The 17321-nt window shown below is 56.6% G+C and overlaps 1 protein-coding gene across 1 annotated transcript in view; it reads left to right on the top strand.

Annotated features, from left to right (window-relative positions):
• The window catches only part of CYTH4 (cytohesin 4), a 28382-nt gene that overhangs the window by 2865 nt on the left and 8196 nt on the right, over positions 1 to 17321 (top strand). The window contains exons 2-8 of the mRNA XM_077762078.1: positions 5279 to 5361; positions 7875 to 7939; positions 9018 to 9084; positions 10465 to 10583; positions 12603 to 12683; positions 13673 to 13785; positions 15542 to 15690. Coding sequence (XP_077618204.1) covers positions 5279 to 5361; positions 7875 to 7939; positions 9018 to 9084; positions 10465 to 10583; positions 12603 to 12683; positions 13673 to 13785; positions 15542 to 15690 — 677 coding nt within the window. The remainder of the gene's footprint in view (positions 1 to 5278; positions 5362 to 7874; positions 7940 to 9017; positions 9085 to 10464; positions 10584 to 12602; positions 12684 to 13672; positions 13786 to 15541; positions 15691 to 17321) is intronic.

Genomic DNA, 17321 nt, shown 5'->3' on the forward strand with positions numbered 1-17321 from the left:
GGGGGGGGGGCGTCAGCCGTCCAAAGGCAGCCTTTGTGAGGAGGGAAAATCACAGAGCCCAGGGAAGAGTCAACAGAGGTGCCGGTGGTGGCTGTTACCATTATCATTGTGTGTTTCATCGTCATTGTTACTAAGCCCCAGCTCCAGGGGGCGGCGCCTGCGAGGCTCAGTGGGTTGAGCACCTGACTTCAGTTCAGGTCGTGAGTTTGAGCCCTGCCTTGGGCTCTCGGCTGTCGGGACAGAGCCCGCTTCGGATCCTCTGTCCCCCTCTCACGCCTGCCTTCTCTCTCTCTCTCTCAAAAATAAACACACATTAAAAGAAAATTTTTTTAATTAAATCCAACTCCCATGAGCTGCTTCGGTGCTTGAAACCCCAGCGTCACCAGGCTCCGAATCAGAAGCGGCCACTCTGACACTGGTGTCCTTGCCACCCTCCCTGAGCCTCAGTGTCCTCAGCTCTGAAATGGGGAGAAATTCCCACCTGGAAACAGACAGAAGAAGGGTCGGAAGGCCGCGTGCCTCATGTGATGGTTACAGGGTCAGGATCCGGCCAGAAGGGGCCAGGGGACTCGGGGGGCCCAGGAATGTGCCTGCCAAGCCACGAAAGAAGCTCTATGAAGAAAAAATGCAAATAAACCCCTCCCCGTGCCATCCCACTGTCCTGAGAAAACTGGCCGCCCACACCTGTGCCTCAGTTTCCCCGGCTCTAGGAAGTTGGCTTTGTTTTCTCTCTCCCACCCCTCCCTGCCACCAAAAAAAAAAAAAAAAAGAGGAAAGAGGAACAGACTGCAGGCTTCATTCTCCATCTGGCCTTCATTCTCAACCATCAGCCACGGTCAGCACTTCCGTGTGTGAGAACAACCAGGGCTAGTGACTGGGGGGTTTTGATGATTTGCATGAAACTATCCGGCGTCAGATGGTCAACAGGGGTGTGGTCTCGGAGTCCTAGGTGGGCCTGGGTGTGACTCCCAGCTCCAGCGCCTTCTGGCTGTGGCACCCCAGACAGGTCACTTGACTTCTCTGAGCCCCGGGTGCCTCCTCTGTAGAATGAGATCAGACACGCCTTCCTCCAGATCGGTCTTCAGGGGACACGAAGGGCCTGGACCACACAAGGCGTGGCACACAGTAGGTGCTCACGCAGCATGCCGCCCCTTACCAGACCGCGTGGCTTGTTGGCTGAGCAAGGTCTCAGAGCTGTCCACGCAGCTCCCAGGGCTGCCCAGGGGGACATGAGGGGGAGGCCCAGACACAGAACAGGAGGGCACCTGAGAGGGCAGAGGACGAGCGGGAGTGACAAGGCAGAGGTAAAGGCATTCCAGATGCGGGGAACAGCATGTGCGTGTGTGGAGAGGGTGCCCATGGGAGCAAGTGGAGGGCGTCCGGGAAGCCTCAACCCCGGGGGGCGGGGAGGAGCGGCGCAATGTCAGATGAAGATGGGGTCCTGTGTGCCCAACCAGAAGGCCCGGGAACATTCGGGGTCTCATCCCCAGGACAATGGGAGGCCGTGGGAGACGGGATTGGAGGTGCCAAGTGGCGTTAGGGAGACACGGGGACACCCTGCAGTCATCCAGGGACAAGCACGCGGTCTGGGTGGGAGTGGGGCCGTGGAAACAGGAGATGGACAGGGCGTGGCGCAGGGGCGACACGAGTGTGAGAGAGGGGTGCGTGTCAACGGGCCTCCCGGGGCTCCGGCCGCCTCGGAGAGCTGCGAGATCGACTGACATAATTTATACAGAGCTGCGGGCATGAAGTGGATGTTTTTGAGCCGAAAGTCAATGGGACTTTTCCTTTGCCACCTCCCACCTCCTCCCTGGAGATGAGGCTCTCTGGGCCTGCAGAGCCCAGCGTCACAGGGACAGAAAACAAAATTCCCAACAGGGCCACCAGAGGAAGGTGTGTGGAGCCACTCCTAATCCTTGTTGCTGGGTCCACGCCCGTGACCCGCTGTGGACAGAACAGCATCAAATGGCCGCAGGGTTAGGTTGTATACTGCATCCTGGAGGTGGGTGCCCCACCACGCAGGACATCAGCTCCAAGCTGGCGCCTTGCTCCATCAGGCTGGGAGCTTCTGGGGGGGGGGTGTGTGACATTGTCCCAGAGGACCAGGGGACCCCCTGGGCGTATGCTCCTCCCACGCCTGCTCCACTGTGAAGAGGGTCCCTTGGTCCGGGGAGATGTTGTGCGGTACTTGGAGTCGGCAGATCAAACACTCTGACGGCCCCTGGACAGTGGTGTGGCCGAGGCTCTGGGGGAAGGAAGGGCCACTGCTTGTCCAGACCACATGTGGCTTCGCTGGCCTTTAAGAGTAGAAGGGATCCTGTGGAAGCAAATTGCTTCCACAGCAATTTGGAATTCTGGAAGCAAATTGCTTCCAGAAGCAAATCAGGTTGCTGATTGGTCTTCTAGAGAAATAGCAGGTGTCTATGGCTGACTGCAGTGGCTGTAGCTCCGGAAGCCTGGGCGAGCGACTTGTCACATAGCCTCCACCCAGGGCCACGTGGCTACTGCATTCATGTGCAACCGTACCAGCCCTGGGCTGCCAGTGGGAGACTGGCTGATGTCACCAGCCAACTCATTCTGCCTGGTGGTGCAGGCTCTTGCCGGTGGTGGATGGTTGCTGGGGACCATTTGTGTCCTTCCCAAACGTCTTCATCCTCCATCCCCACTCCTAGGGGACCACCCACTTGCCTCTTTCCCCAGACCTCTCTCTTCCCGATCTTCCAATCTTCCTTCCTTTTCGGCCTCTGAGAAGTCAACCCATCCTCTCCTGTTCATGGTTACCCTTCAGACATAAAACTGCCAGCTATTTGAGAGCAAAAATGGGTTTCTTCCAGAATTGTGTAGAACTGCAACCCGGGACAAGCAAGCTATGGCAAAGCCCGAGCCAAGTCCAGGGAGCAAGTCAAGGAGTCTCTGATAGAGAGGAAAGGAGAGTGGGAAAGGCTGTCCATTGGCGTCAACTGGGCGCCAGAGGTGTAGTGGCTTTTGACGGTCTGGGTTGTGACATTCTCATTGGCTGCGCTGTTGCTGGGAGAGGAGGAAAGCTTCCTTCCTGCTGCAGGGGGAGTCAAGTAGTAGCTAAAACCTTTGCCGCTTGCAGGTGTGTCTCAGTTGACAAAGAGAGGTAGGGGGTGAGAGCTCCCCCTGCTGGCCTGCTACTCCATTCTAAAGGAGTACATTTCGTGAACATTCACACCATAAATGCACGCGTGTTCTTACTTCATGCCATTGCTCTGCACATGAAATGGATGACCAGGCACTCTGCCCAGAGTTCTGCCCCTCAGGAGGATTTCTCACCCCTGTCTCCCCAGGACGCCTTTGAGCAGGGTTCAACAGCTATCTAGTGTGTATGTGACCCCAAATACTAAGCGTCCCATTCTGGAACCAGGTTCAGGTGTTTTGCTCCTTTGCCAGAAAGACCACAGAGACCTGCCCATGCCGACGTAGTGTGAGCCGAGGGACCTGGTGCCACAGCAGTGGATGACATGGTGGCCTAGGTGATCTGTTCATGGGACTTACTGGAGCCTTCTGGTTTTATGCACACGTGTTCCTCCTAAGTGGACCACCTGTGAAGGACTGCTGTTGTGCTTGCTTGACTTTATGACTTGGTGGGTCACACAGACCCATCTCGACTGTTTGACCAAGGGAATCATTATCATATACGGTTGTCACAGCATTTCAGGACCCTTCTTTGTGGGCACCCAGCTTTTCTTTCAGTCAACGGAGTCTGGGTGTGAATACTGGCTCAAGTCCAGAAACTGGGCAAAAGGTCTTGGCCTTTTATGTAGCGGCTGACCTTTGGGAGGGCCGTATCCTTGGGTGAGGCAGCTCTGTTTGGCTGAGTCAAGTTCCTGGGGAAGAAACTCAACTGTGACGTCAGCAGGCAACCCCCAACCCTACCCCCCACCGCTGAGAGAAATGGTGCCTTGATCCTCAAGGGGAGAGCTGAGGGTACAACATAGCGTCCCTTATACATGTGTTGGACACTTACCACATATCAAAAAGTTGCTTGATGCCTCACCATCTCAACACCCGGTTTCCATCTCATATCCAAGATGGCAGCTCCGTCAATGGGAGGGAATGGTAGGGAGGGGGAGCTCTTAAAATTCTCTCTGCTTTCATTTGGGAGAGATAATGTCTGTCCTTGCAAAAACCTTAAAAAAAAAACAAAAACATGACCAGCTATCCCTAAAGCTAGGACTTAAAGAGTTGGAGAAGATACAGATGGGCAGGCAGGAGCAGACATCCCCAGGCACAGGAGCAGCATAGGCAAAAGTGGGAAAGTAAGACAGAAACAGTGTGGGGACAGCGAGGAGCCCGCTAGCTAGACTGTCAGGCTCTTACTGAGAGGAGTGGAGAACAAGGCTGGCTAGGGAGGCCGGGACTGTGGAGGCCCCAGGACCAGGATGAGAACTTTTCCCTCTAAGTAGTAGAGAGTCCATAGAGGTTTTGACCACATGGGTGTCGTGGATGGAACAGGAAGGGCTGGAGGTGGCCCAGCTGACCCCAATGTGGGAATGGTCGCAGCACCTTGCACAGAATGCCAGCACACATGTGTCCCCTTTCATTCATTTCCGGGTGAGGAGAAAAGAGCCCAGGCTTTGAAGCCAGCCCAGTCAGAACCCCACTCGCGCTGAAGAGCTTGTCCTTATGAAGTCCCGCCCAGGTCCCCTCATCTCTCTGAGCCTCGGTGTCTAGAGCAGGACATGCAAACTGTCCCCCCAAAGCCAGTCTCCCCACCTTATCTAGTAGGAGTAGTATCCGGACCACCAGCCTAAAGGCTCACTCCTGGGGCTCCCTTGCAGCTAGGTGTGGTCACGTGACTATGTCTGACCAATGGCATAGGAGGCAAAACAATATACCATTCTCTGGTTGTGCAAATAAATACGCAGCTAAGTGAGCTGACCCTGCGATCTGGGGAAAGCGCAAATGCAAGTTCCAAGGAAGGGGATGAAGGCCATCAGCAAGTGTTTTGAGTACCTGCTATGTGTCAGCACTTTCTAGAAGCAGAGGATGCGGTGGTGAGCATAGTTATTGAAGTGCCTGCTGTCCCGGTGCTGAGAGTCTAATGAATAGACCTGGGGTCTGTGTCCAGGGTGTAGAAAGCTGGGCGGGAAGGGACTGCTTTAGAAGGGCAGTCAGGGAGGAGGTAACATCTAAGCCAAGGCCTGAGTGAAGAGGGAAGACGGCCCTGGGGAAGCAAGGGCTAGCCCGAGGGGCCGGAGCGATGGAGGGGAGGGCGGCGAGCAAGGCAGTGACCCCTGTCTTCTCTCTCCAGACCCAGCAGAGCTGAGCAGCGGGGAGACAGACGAGCTGCAGCGGATCAAATGGCACCGGAAGCAGCTTCTGGAAGACATCCAGGTGTGTGCACACTCACACGCTCACACACACACAGGTCCACGCGCGTGTCCGTTCCAACACACCCTTCAGCCACACCCACCCGCAAGCGAGCCCGCATACGCACTCACGCACCCTCGCACTCGCTCCTGACCCCGGCCTGGTCAGAGAGCAGGGCCAGCCCACCCCCGGCCTCAGCCCCGGGCCCCGGGAGTGGGGAGGACGGGATTCCAGGGGGTTCCCTACTGCCAGGGCCCAGAGAGAACTAGGAGGGTGAGGGAGAGAAGAGGGGGGCCAATCGATTAAGCAACTCCTGTGTGCCAAGCCCCGCCTGGCGCCCTGTACGCTGATGACGCGGCAAGTTCTATTCCCACTCGTGTGGCCCCAGTCTCCTCTCATCTCCACACTGGGCCTCAGCTTCAGCCCCTCAAAAGTGCAAGTCGTTTCATCAAGATAACACCAGCGTGTGCCTGGCACTTGCCAATAACAGTCATCCTTCTAAGGCAGGTCCTGGTTCTGTGCCTGGAGTGAGCTGAGCTCAGTCTTGCCCCCGGGCCTTTGCACGCACGGTTCCCATGGCCTGGAACCGTCCCAAGCTCTCCTCATGGTGCCTCCTTCTCACTAGTTCATTCTTGGTTCAAATCCTGCCTTCTAGAGAGACGGCCCTGACCGCTCTGGCTGTGGCTGCTGGGGCCCCGCCCCGCGGCAACACACGTATACCTAAGAAAGTAGAAGATACAAAATCATTCACTCAACAAGTATTTTATGGAGACCAACTATGTGCCTTGCTCTTCCTGTACCATTACATTACATCACGTCATTACGTGAATGATCAAAGATCATTCTCTTTTTATTATAGCTGACATACCACATTCCATGAGTTTCAGGTGTACCCCATGGTGACTGGGCAAGTCTCTCCCTCACGCTGTACCCACTACAGGGTAGCTACTCGGGTCATTTCATTTGCCCATGGCCACCATGATCCCAGCCACACTGGACTGTGAGCTCCGTGGAAGCATGGGTTGGTCTTGCCCAACACCACACCCCCACCTCAACAGTCAACGCATAGTAGGTGCTCAATGAATATTGGCAAGTGAACTGCCATTTTATTTGTGGGGAAGCCATTCGGTGACTCGGCCAAGGGCATTTGGACAGAGGCTGCCTGGGCTCAGGTGCTGCCCCTGGGGGTCCCAGACAAGCCCAGGGACCACTCTCATCCCTCAGATTCCAGGGGAAGGTGAGGGGGGGCTAGGGTGCATTTTAGGGGCTGCCGCTCCCCTGTCTGCCCCGTGGTTGTGGCTGGCCTAATTAGGGGGTCCTCTGCCCCTGGGCACCCCCTGCAGGGTCAAGACGAAAAAGACTTGAAGGGAGCAGGGAGGGCACAGACTTGGAACCTGGCGCTGGGCACTCCCCTCTTCTATGCACCTCAGCACCCTCTTCTGTAAATTTCACCAGGATTGCAAGGTCCCCGAGAAGAGAGCCTGTGCCATCTGGTACCCCAGTGTCCCTTAATACCGGGCACATAGTAGACCCTGAGGGGAGAGTGAGTGACAGAGTGAATGGATGGGGGAGGGAAGCCAGAGAGGAGCTGGGGCCTCGTCCTCAGGTGGGAATCCGTTCCTCGTGGCTAGAGAGGCAGGAAAGAGCCACAGAAGGAGCTGGGGAGGGGCAGGCTCCAAGCTATGCTTCCGGAAGCTGGCAGCTGGGTGTAGGAGGGCCTGTCTGATGGGCTTGGCTAGAGGGCAGGAGACTTCACAGCTGCAGAGGGGGGATGGGAAGGCCGGAAGTCAAGTGGCGCAAAGGGTAGGACCTTGAGGGCCACGTCCCCCAAGACAGGAGCCCATGGGGAATTGGGCATCAACAGGCAATAGGCTGGCTTGGGATTTGGAGGTTAAGAGACACGTGGAAAATGGAAGGGGGCGCCTGGGAGGCGCGGTGGGTCAAGCGTCTGACTCTTGATCTCGGCTCAGGTCATGATCTTGCGGTTTGTGAGTTCAAGCCCTGCATCAGGGTCTGCGCTGATGGTGCGGAGCCTGCTTGGGATTCTGGCTCTCCTTCTCTCTGCCCCTCCCCCACCCGCGCTCTCTAAATAAATAAACAGACAAACATTAAAAATTTAAAAAGAGAAAGAGAAGGGGCGCCTGGGTGGCTTGGTCGGTTAAGCGTCCGACTTTCGCTTAGGTCATGATCTCGCGGTTCGTGGGTTCGAGCCCCGCGTCAGGCTCTGTGCTGACTGCCAGCTCAGAGCCTGGAGCCTGTTTCAGTCTGTGACTCCCTCTCTCTCTGACCCTCCCCTGCTCAAACTGTCTCTCTCTCTCTCTCTCCTAGAAATAAATAAAACATTAAAAAAAATTAAAAAAAAAAAAAAGAGAAAGAGAAGCATCGAGGACAGGGACCTGTCAAGGGTAGGGTAGCAGTGGTCTGGGGTCACGCCCAAGGGTGAGGGTAGTGAGGGTCGGGAAAGCCTTTCCGCCCCAGCTTCTGTCCCTGACTGTCCCTCCCTGTCCCTCCCTGTCGCACCCCCTGCCGCCCCACAGAAGCTGAAGGATGAGATCGCAGATGTGTTTGCCCAGATTGATTGCTTCGAGACTGCAGAGGAGAGGTGAGGGGCCAGGCCAGGGGACCCTGGGAAGCATGTCACGTACTGGGAATGAGCGTGAGGGAGCCCAGGGGTCATACCCGGGCCTGGGGCCCTGGCGAAATCCGGGCTCAGCCTGGAAGAAGAGGAAGCAGGGAGGGCCTGAGACTCCATCTCGTGGTCTGGGCTGGTCCTTCCTTCTAACAGCCCCCCTCTCTGGGGAGACACTCCCCATCCCCACCCCCTCCACCCGAAGTTTCTTCCAACCCATGCTGACCCAGCCCTTGATCAGTCGCTGGCCAGGAGCATCATGGGAACGGCTAGGAAAAGGAGAGCTCAGTTCTGTGACCTGGGGCTCATCCCCGCCCCCCCGGGCCTCAGTTTCCCCACTTGTGGGGAATAAGAAGGTTGGGCGCTAAATAATCCCCTGAGGCCCCAGGCACTGACGTCTACATATTCGTCTCAGGAAATCGCCCCCCTGCCCCTGCCTCCCCTTGATCTCTGATCACCTTTCTAGCCCCACGCACAAACGCACGTAGGCACGCACGTGCATGCACGCGGCTGCCCTGCGTCTCCGGGTCCCCTGTTCCAGCCCCACCACCAACATAACATTCCCAGAGCACCTGCCACCAAGCTGTTTGAAGCTCTTTAACCTCTCAGCCATGCTGGGAAGCAGGTGAAGGTGCCATCCCCATCTTCCAGATGGGGAAACTGAGGCCCAGGGAGATGAAGTGATTCACCTTCTGCGGCTCAGCTGGCAGAGGGGCAGAGCGGGATTCACACCAGGGGTCGGGCTCCAAAGACTGTGCCCCCACCCCCACCCTCCCTGTTATCCTGCCCCCATGTCGAGCACAGGGCCCCTCTATGTGCTGGGCGCATGGGAACAGCCTGATTAGGTAGCTCTGGGAGGGGCCTGGACCCTGCATTTCTCATGTTCTCCTAGGCGATCCCAATGCAGGGTGTGAAGACCACACTTCGAGGCCCTTTGAGGCCCTTGGGGAATATTGGCCGTAGCTGAGGAAAGCATCTTTGGGGATTGGGGATGGGGGGGGCATGCCCTGGGGTCCTGGGGTGGCCCAGGCTGACATCGTCTCGTCTGCAGCCGGATGGCCCAGAAAGAGAAGGAGCTATGCATTGGGCGTAAGAAGTTCAACATGGACCCCATGAAGGTAGGCAGTTGTGGGGGGCTCAGGTGGTCGTGGGGTCGGGGGCGCTGTTGTTTCCCCCAACTGATGATCGCCCACCTTCGAGGAGAGAAAGCCGAGGCCCAGCAGAGCTCAGCACCTTGTCCAGTGTCCCACAGCCTGCCACGGCTCAAGTGCTCTGTCGCCCCGTGGCACAGCATGAGGTAGGAGCCAGGAGGGTGTGGCCACGTTTTATGAGGTCCACGGATGTGGACTCTGCTGGCTGAGTTTCTGCTTCCTCCTTTGTAAGTAGGTCTCTGGACAGTGGGGCCCCTTAGATTCTGGGGTTCAGTCTCCAGAAGCATCTTCCAGCCTCTCTGCTGGGGGGCAGCCAGTCTGGGGGCGCTGGGCTGGAGTNACAGTCAGCTCCCTTCCTGCCTGAACAAAGACGGGGAGGAAGCCACAGGCTGACACATGGAGGGAGGGTCAGGGCCCTCAAGGGGTCCCTGGAAATTTACTGCTCTGGCTGTGAGAAGGTTGTCTCTTCCCCATCAGCAGTGACACAGGCTCACAGTATCACGCACCCATTTACCTTCCATAGCCGCGGGAATCGGACCCCTGCCCCAACCACACAGAACACACACACACACACACACACACACACACACTAGCTCATACTCACACCAGAGCACCTGGGATGGGCCACTGAGGGCCCCCCAGGACCCTCTGCCTGTCATGAGAGCCCCCCACAACCCACACCCCATTGTTCCCCCAAGAGGGACAGGGACACACAGGAGCCCTCACAGAAAACCAGAGACCGACCCTTCAAATTCCCAAAATTCAAAGGACAAGATTCTGAACGGCTGGGTCGTGAGGCGTGTGTGATATTGTCAAAATCAGAAAAGCAGGTTTCGCGTTGAAAGGGAAGGAAGCTCTGTCTCCCTCTGAATGGTGGGACACGGCAATTTCCTCTCCTTTCGATTTAGCTGGGTTTTTTCTAATGTTTTATACAATGGACATAGATTACTTGTGCGGAAAAGAAAATGAAACCCTATTTTTAAATATATGAATATTAAGGGGACAAAAGAAATGGCTGAATCATAGAATCTTAAAATTATAAATTCATGGAATCATTGAACCATATAATTAGTGTCAGACCGAAGGGGACCCAGGGAGTGCATGGCATGAACCTGGCCCGCTGCAGGATGCTATCTCTCTTTGCATGCCGCCGTTGATGGGGACCTCACCACCTTCCAATGGCAGCTTCTGTTAAGGAGGGAACAGTCTGTGTTGATGGCAGAATGCCAGGCCCCAGTGCCCCACAGCCTGTCCCACGGTCTGGCCACGGGGACCCCTCTCTTCCTCCACTCAGGCCAGCTGCTGGGGGGTGGGGTGCTGATCATGGGCTCCGTGTACCACCTCCAGGGTATCCAGTATCTCACTGAGCACAAACTGCTGAACCCCGACGTCCAGGACATCGCCCAGTTCCTATACAAGGGCGACGGCCTCAACAAGACAGCCATCGGCACGTACTTGGGGGAGAGGTAAGGTGGCGCGTGGCCTTAGGGACATAGGGAATGAGGGTGTGCACAGGTATGTGTGTGTGCGTGTGCAGGTAAGTGAATGAGCGAATTATGTTAGGGAAGTCATAACTCCTGGAGTGTCAGAGGGCTAACGGATCACTCCCCTCCACCTTCTGAACCAAAGTCTGCCTGCGTGCCTTCCTCCATTCAGTTATTTGTTCAACAAATAGATATTTTTTTGTATCAGCTGTGCATCAGGCAGTGTCAAATCCCTGGATTTATGCTAGTGACCAAGACAAAACAAAACTCCTGCCCTCGAGGAGGTACATTCTAGTGAGAAAGACAGATCCCCAAATATGCAAAATATGTTAGAAAGTGTTAAGTTCTTTGGAATGCAAATAAGGCAGGGAAGGGCAATGAGAAACACTGAGAAGCAAAGGTCAAGGGCTGTGACTTTATTTTTATTTATTTATTTATTTTTTGCCTCCTTGGATCACAAACTTTATTTTTTTTATTTTATCTTTTTACAAATAGTTTATTGTCAAGTTGGTTTCCATATAACACCAAGTGCTCATCCCCACAAGTGCCCTCCTCCATGCCCATCTTCCCTCCCCCCATCCATCAGTCCTCAGTTTGTTCTCAACATTCAAGAGTCTCCCATGGTTTGCCTCCCTCCCCCTCCCCCACCATTTACCCCCTTCTTCTCCCCCATGGTCCTCTGTTAAGTTCCTCCTAATCCTCCTATACGTGCAAACATATGGTAGCTGTCCTTCTCTGCCTGACTTATTTCACTCAGCATAACACCCTCAAGGTCCATCCATGTTGCTACACATGGCCAGATTTCATTCTTTCTCATTGCCATGGAGTATTCCATGGTATAGATAAACCACATCTTGATCCATTCGTCCGTTGATGGACACTTAGGCTCTTTCCATGTTTTAGCTATTGCTGAGAGTGCTGCTATGAACATTGGGGTACATGTACTCCTATGTATCAGTATTTCTATATCCCTTGGGTAAATTCCTAGCAGTGCTATTGCTGGGTCCTAGGGGAGTTCTATTGTTAGTTTCCTGAGGAACCTCCACACTGTTTTCCAGAGGGGCTGCACCAGTTTACATTCCCACCAACAGTGTAGGAGGGTGCAAGGGCTGTGATTTTAAATACTGCGAATAGGAAGGGTCTCATAGAGAAAGTGATCTTTGACACTTAAAGGTGAGCAGTGAAAGACATCTGGGGGAAGAGCTTTCCAGACAAAGGGGACAGCCTATGCAAAGGCCCTGGGGCAGAAGCATGCTCAAGGAATGGCAGGCTGGTGAGATGAGGAGAGACCAAGGGAGGGAAGGCGTAGTAGGTGAGGAGGTGGGGCTCCACGGGAGGCTCTGGGCAGAGGAGGGGGGAGAAAGGACCCCTCTGGCTGTTGGGAGGGGCAAGTGGGCTTTAAGGGACCAGGGAAGAGCTGGACCAGCAGCCCTTTGGCTTCCGGGTGGACATGTTCCTTCTTCCGAGAGGGCAGGGGATGCAAGAAAGGCAGAACTTCCTGATTTGCGCTGGGAAGAAGGAAGTGACAGGCGTAGGCATGGTTCTCTTCATTTTACAGCCGAGGACCCTGGGGCTCCGGGAGTCCAGTGGCCAGAGTAGGGTCATCGAGGCAGAAGTGACAGAGGAAGGATTTGACGCAGGGCAGGCTGCTCCAAAGCCAGAGCGCCCCCTCCCCCCCCCCGGGTGAGAGCCGTGCTGGTGATCCGTGGGGGACTGGGAGTGCTCCCACGTGAGGACATGCGTGTGCCCATTCGGGGTGGAGGGACGTGCGCTCAGACAGATGTGAGCACACCAGACGGTGGCTGGATGCGGAAGGACGACTTGGCTCCGCTCCTCCCCCGCCCCCCCCAAGCCCCACCCCACCCACTCGGCCGTTCTGGGCAATGATGCAAGCTGGAATCGAAGGGGGCTGGACTAGAAGCCGTGCCTGAAGAATGGCNNNCAGCAGGCAGGTGCCAGCAAGTTCCCAAGTGCCTGTGCCTCCCCTCTCGCTCTCTCCAGGGATCCCTTCAACCTGCAGGTCCTCCAGGCCTTCGTGGACTGCCATGAATTTGCCAACCTCAACCTCGTGCAGGCCCTCAGGTGAGCGGTCTGGAGGGCGGGGACCCCGGCTCTCTCGGGGGTGGCAGGGCTTGGGGGGGCGGCACCCCTGAAACACAGCATCGGGAGCGAAGACGGGAGCGTAAGCCGCAGAGATGAATTACTGACAGTACCCGCCGCCGGGAACAGCGTCTGGCTTGTCACAGCCCCTGATCCTGGTGTGGCTACATGACGTGCTTGTAGCGTGGGAAAGTCACACACACACACACACACACACACTCAAAACTCCCTGTGCCTCAGTTTCTTCATCTGTAAATGGGAACAATAACCGTCCCCAAAGTCATAAGGTTGTGACGAGTAAAGGAGGAAATGCTTCGAATTGGCTCAGCGAGTCTAGCTGCTTAGGGGGTAATGCCTGGAACCTCAGCTCCCGAAGAGGGTATTTGATCTGGGCTTTGAAGGACGATCAGGAGTTTGCCAGGCAGAGAAGGAAGAAGCCGCCAGGCTCCGAGCAATGTGGCCTTCCCTGCGGTTCCACTGTTCTTTAAGGGAGCGGGATTGGGGGCGTGGGAGTCTCCAATATTCATCCATTTGTTCATTCATTCATTCTTTCACTCCTTCCTGGGCAGTCCTGGGGATCCCCCCGCCCTGGGGCCTGTGTGAGACCCAGCAGGCGATGTGGGGGGAATGGCCCCCCGAGAACGGGAAGCCCAGCCAGGGGAAGGCGCTTGCGGACGGGTCCCCAGCCAGATCCAGGGCAGACAGAGGCCCTCCTGGGCTGAGGCGGAGGGGCCACAAATGGTTCTGGGCCCCACCCGGGCAGAGGGAGCGCCCCCCACAGCTCTGATACTTGGAAAGAAAAGGCACCCGCCCCCCATGACCCTACTTGACCGGGGCAGACGGCTCCCCTTGACAGGGTAAAGACTCTGAGGCTTAGAGAGACAGAGCAGCTTATCTGAGGTCCCCCCCACCCCGCGCCCCGAGATCCCCACCCACCCCATGGCCCCCAGCCCCATTCCTTCCTTCCACAGACAGTTCCTGTGGAGCTTCCGGCTGCCGGGCGAGGCCCAGAAGATCGACCGCATGATGGAGACTTTTGCCACCCGATACTGTCTCTGCAACCCGGGCGTCTTCCAGTCCACAGGTGCCGCTGTGGGATGGGACCTGGGGCTCCAGGCCCCCTTGGGAGCCGCGGGCACAAATCCTCCTCCCCGGGCGCCATGGGCACCCCACCCCTTCCGGTTTCCCCCAAGCACCCAGACCCCGGGAGCCCAGCTTTCTTCACGAGCCTTCAATGAGTGCCCACTCTGCCAAGCTCTCTGCTGCTGGGGGCTTGTCAGGGCCTGGTCCTTGGGAGAGGAGGCAGGAAGTCGTGGCACAGACCTCCCCCCCCCCCCTCCCCCAGTCTGGTGACAGGAAGTCAGCGTATCCAAGATGGCTTCCCAGAGGCAGCGGCGTCTGAACGCGGCTTTAAAGGATGCATAGCAGTTCTGCAGGAGGTCAGGGGGAGAAAGGGCCTCTTGGGGCAGGAGTTTCATCTGAGGCAAGGCCAGAAGCATGAAACACGCTGTGCGGGATGTAGGGAGCACTAGGGAGCACGGGTGTAGAGCAAGATCTCAGCACAGATGCGCACGCCATACCACCGCCACCCTTCCCCCGCAGGATGGGCAAGAAAGCATCAGAGCAGGCCTGTCCCGCCTCCTTCTCTGCACCTGAACTTGCCAGAACACCAATAGCGAATTCCATTAATTGAGGACTACCCGCACAAAGTCGTCTGATCCTTGCATCCGCTGCCCGAGGCCAGCAGGCTCCCCTTCTCTGCATAGAATACAGACTCCGAGAAGCCATGTGGCTTGTCCACGGCCGTGTGCCCGTGGTCAGGTCCTACAGCACACTTGCCTTACCTGGTAGCCAACACAACTTGGGGACGTGCTGGTTTACACACGCAGCACTCCGCGGGCACACGATAAAGACTTGCAGAAAGGAAAGAATGTTAAAGCGCCCCATCTGAACCGCAGTCCAAGTACCTCATTGGATGACCGTGGGCACGTAACTTAACTCCCTCGAGCCTCAGTCTCCATCTCTGGAAAATGGGGTTAGAAACAGTGCTCGCCTCGCAGGGCTGTTAGAGGGATGCAGAGCTTAGCACCGGGCAAGCACCAGAACCTGCTAGGTGGTTCCATGAGGTGCCACTGTTTTCGGAGGTAGAATCGTTGATGTTCTAGAACATGAAGATACTTCAGGTTAGACCTCCTCCTGTCACCAGTGCGGGGGAGGGGGGGTGCTGAAGCTCAAGGAGGTCAGCTACCTTCCCAAGTCCCACCCAAGAGAGTTGGTTGCACAGCTGGACTCTGGACCCGGGACTAAAAACGCCCCAGGGAGCCGCCCTCCCCCATGCCCCACCCAGCCTTGCCCCCAAGCCCAGGAAAGTCTGAACAAGGGAACAGGAGCTCAGGGGACCCCAGGAGCCCGCAAGGCCCACAAGATTGTGGCGCAGAACGTGACTAAGCCTTGAACAGTGTGGCCAACAGTAGGAGTTCAGGAGGCAGAGAACAGAGTGGGCAGGCAGCTGAAAGTAGAAGATTGAAATTCGAAGCAAAGGGAAAGGGAAAGGGAAAGGCAGGCCCGGCAGGGGGGCCTCCCTGGAGCAGAAGTGCAGAGGTGGGAAGGGAAGGGCATGGGGGGGGGGGCGGGGGGAGCCTCAGGAGCTGGCAGCTGAAGTTTGTTTGGAGCAGGCAGGCCAGGAAGAGTAGGGAGGAGGCAAGGCCTCGAGTGCCAAGCCAGGACAGCGCAGACCTTTGGGGACTGAGATGGCCGATGACGGGCCCCTTGAAGGGGTCAGGGGCAGAGGAGGGGAGAGTGGCCAGGGCCAGGACTCTGACTGCTGTCCCATCTCGCAGACACCTGCTACGTCCTGTCCTTCTCCATCATCATGCTCAACACCAGCCTCCACAACCCCAATGTCCGGGACAGGCCACCCTTTGAACGTTTTGTGTCTATGAACCGCGGCATCAATGGCGGCGGGGACCTGCCTGAGGAGCAGCTACGGGTAAGAGGGGCACTGCCCGACCTACCCGGTCCCCAGGCCACTGCAGGGGGAAGCTGTGCCGGGATGGGCCCCCCAGCCTGGTGACTGTCGGGAGATAGGCATTCCTGAGTGGCCCCCATCTTAAGGGGGAGGTCTGATATGGACCACCCGGGAGGTCCTCCCAGACTTCATCGTCTGGGGGATTCTGGGCACCCATCATTCATACCTTCTAGAAAGGTGCCTCATGCAACTCAGACATAGTGCTTGGAATCCCGGATTCTGAGACTCTCGGCCTGTCGGAGTGGAAAATCCTCAGCCTCTGCTAAAACCCTTCCCCCCTTCAGAGAGGAGGAAACTGAGGTCTTCCGCAAGGCGATCTGAGAGCCGAGCAGAACCCAGGCCTCCTGGCTCTTCATCAGACGGTCCCCCGACCCTTGCCACAAGGCACCAGGCCCTGCGCCCGGCATGGGGCCCCCACGGATGAATCAACCACAGGCCCTGCCCAGGCCAAGTTCAGGGTCTGGTGGGAAGACGATACATATGTGGATTGTAGCCCTGTGTGGTCCATGCTGTCCTAACTATGAGAACACAGAGGACACCGCTACCACTCTCCTGGGGGCAGGGTGAGGGTGCCCTCTTGGGAGACTTCACAGAGGAGAGGACTTTTGAACTGGGCGTTGACGGTTGAATAGGAGTTTTCGCAGAGGGAAGCAGAGGAAGGACATTCCATGAAAGGCAAGCAGCCAGGCCCCAAGGCCGGCCTAGCTGGGAAAGGCAGAAATGCCCAGAGTGGCTGGGTGGGGTGTGGATTTGTACGGACAGGGGCAGGTGGCAAGCTGAGGCCAGAGCACCCAAGGCTTTGAATGACAGCCTCGGGAGTGTGCCCATTTGCTCTGATTCACACGGAGTGAGGAACGGCTTTGTAAACACAGGAGTGAGATTCGGAGCCCGGTGCAGCAAAAATGAATCGGCAGTTCATTTCCAGGACTAAAGATGCCCCAGTCACCTCCCTGTGAGAGCCTGGCAGGAGGGGAGGAAAGGGCGTGAACCCCACCCTCCCAGCTTAGCACCTTGCGAACCACCAGCCGCAGAAGCCTGGAGGGAAGCCTGGGTCTGGAAGGACCCTGGTGCCCCTCTGTGTTCGAGAACTGCCACACCGTTAGCCCGCCACCCTCCTCGGTCCCCAGAGGAGAAAGTTTATCACGAGGAAAGGGAAGAGCCGCCACACAGACCGAGGGCTTCAGTGCTGGTTAAGAGCTCAAGTCAAATCCCATCTCCTCTGTTTGCCTGCCGGTGACCTTGGGGAATGACTCACCCTCTCCCAGCCACCATTCTCTCAACCAGAACAGGGATAATGACGCCTGCGTCACAGAGCTGCTGCTGTGAGTAGCAATTTATAAAAATGTAAAGGGCACAGCCCATGCCAAGTACGTAGCCCAGGCTCTAAATGGTGCTTTGTGTCACCATTAAGAATAATTAATAATAATTTAAAAACCCCAGCACTGAGCAGAATGCCCAAAATACAAAATCACTTGGAAATGGGTAACTCATCTCATTGCGGCACTCTCGGGGCACGAAGCTGAGCACACCTTGTCTGGCACGTAGTGAGTTAATGACACGTCCGGCAGCCATGTTATTGTGGAGCCCCTCCC

This window comes from Crocuta crocuta, unplaced genomic scaffold (assembly GCF_008692635.1).
Source record: "Crocuta crocuta isolate KB4526 unplaced genomic scaffold, BGI_CrCroc_1.0 scaffold193, whole genome shotgun sequence".
Classification (NCBI taxonomy): Eukaryota; Metazoa; Chordata; class Mammalia; order Carnivora; family Hyaenidae; genus Crocuta; species Crocuta crocuta.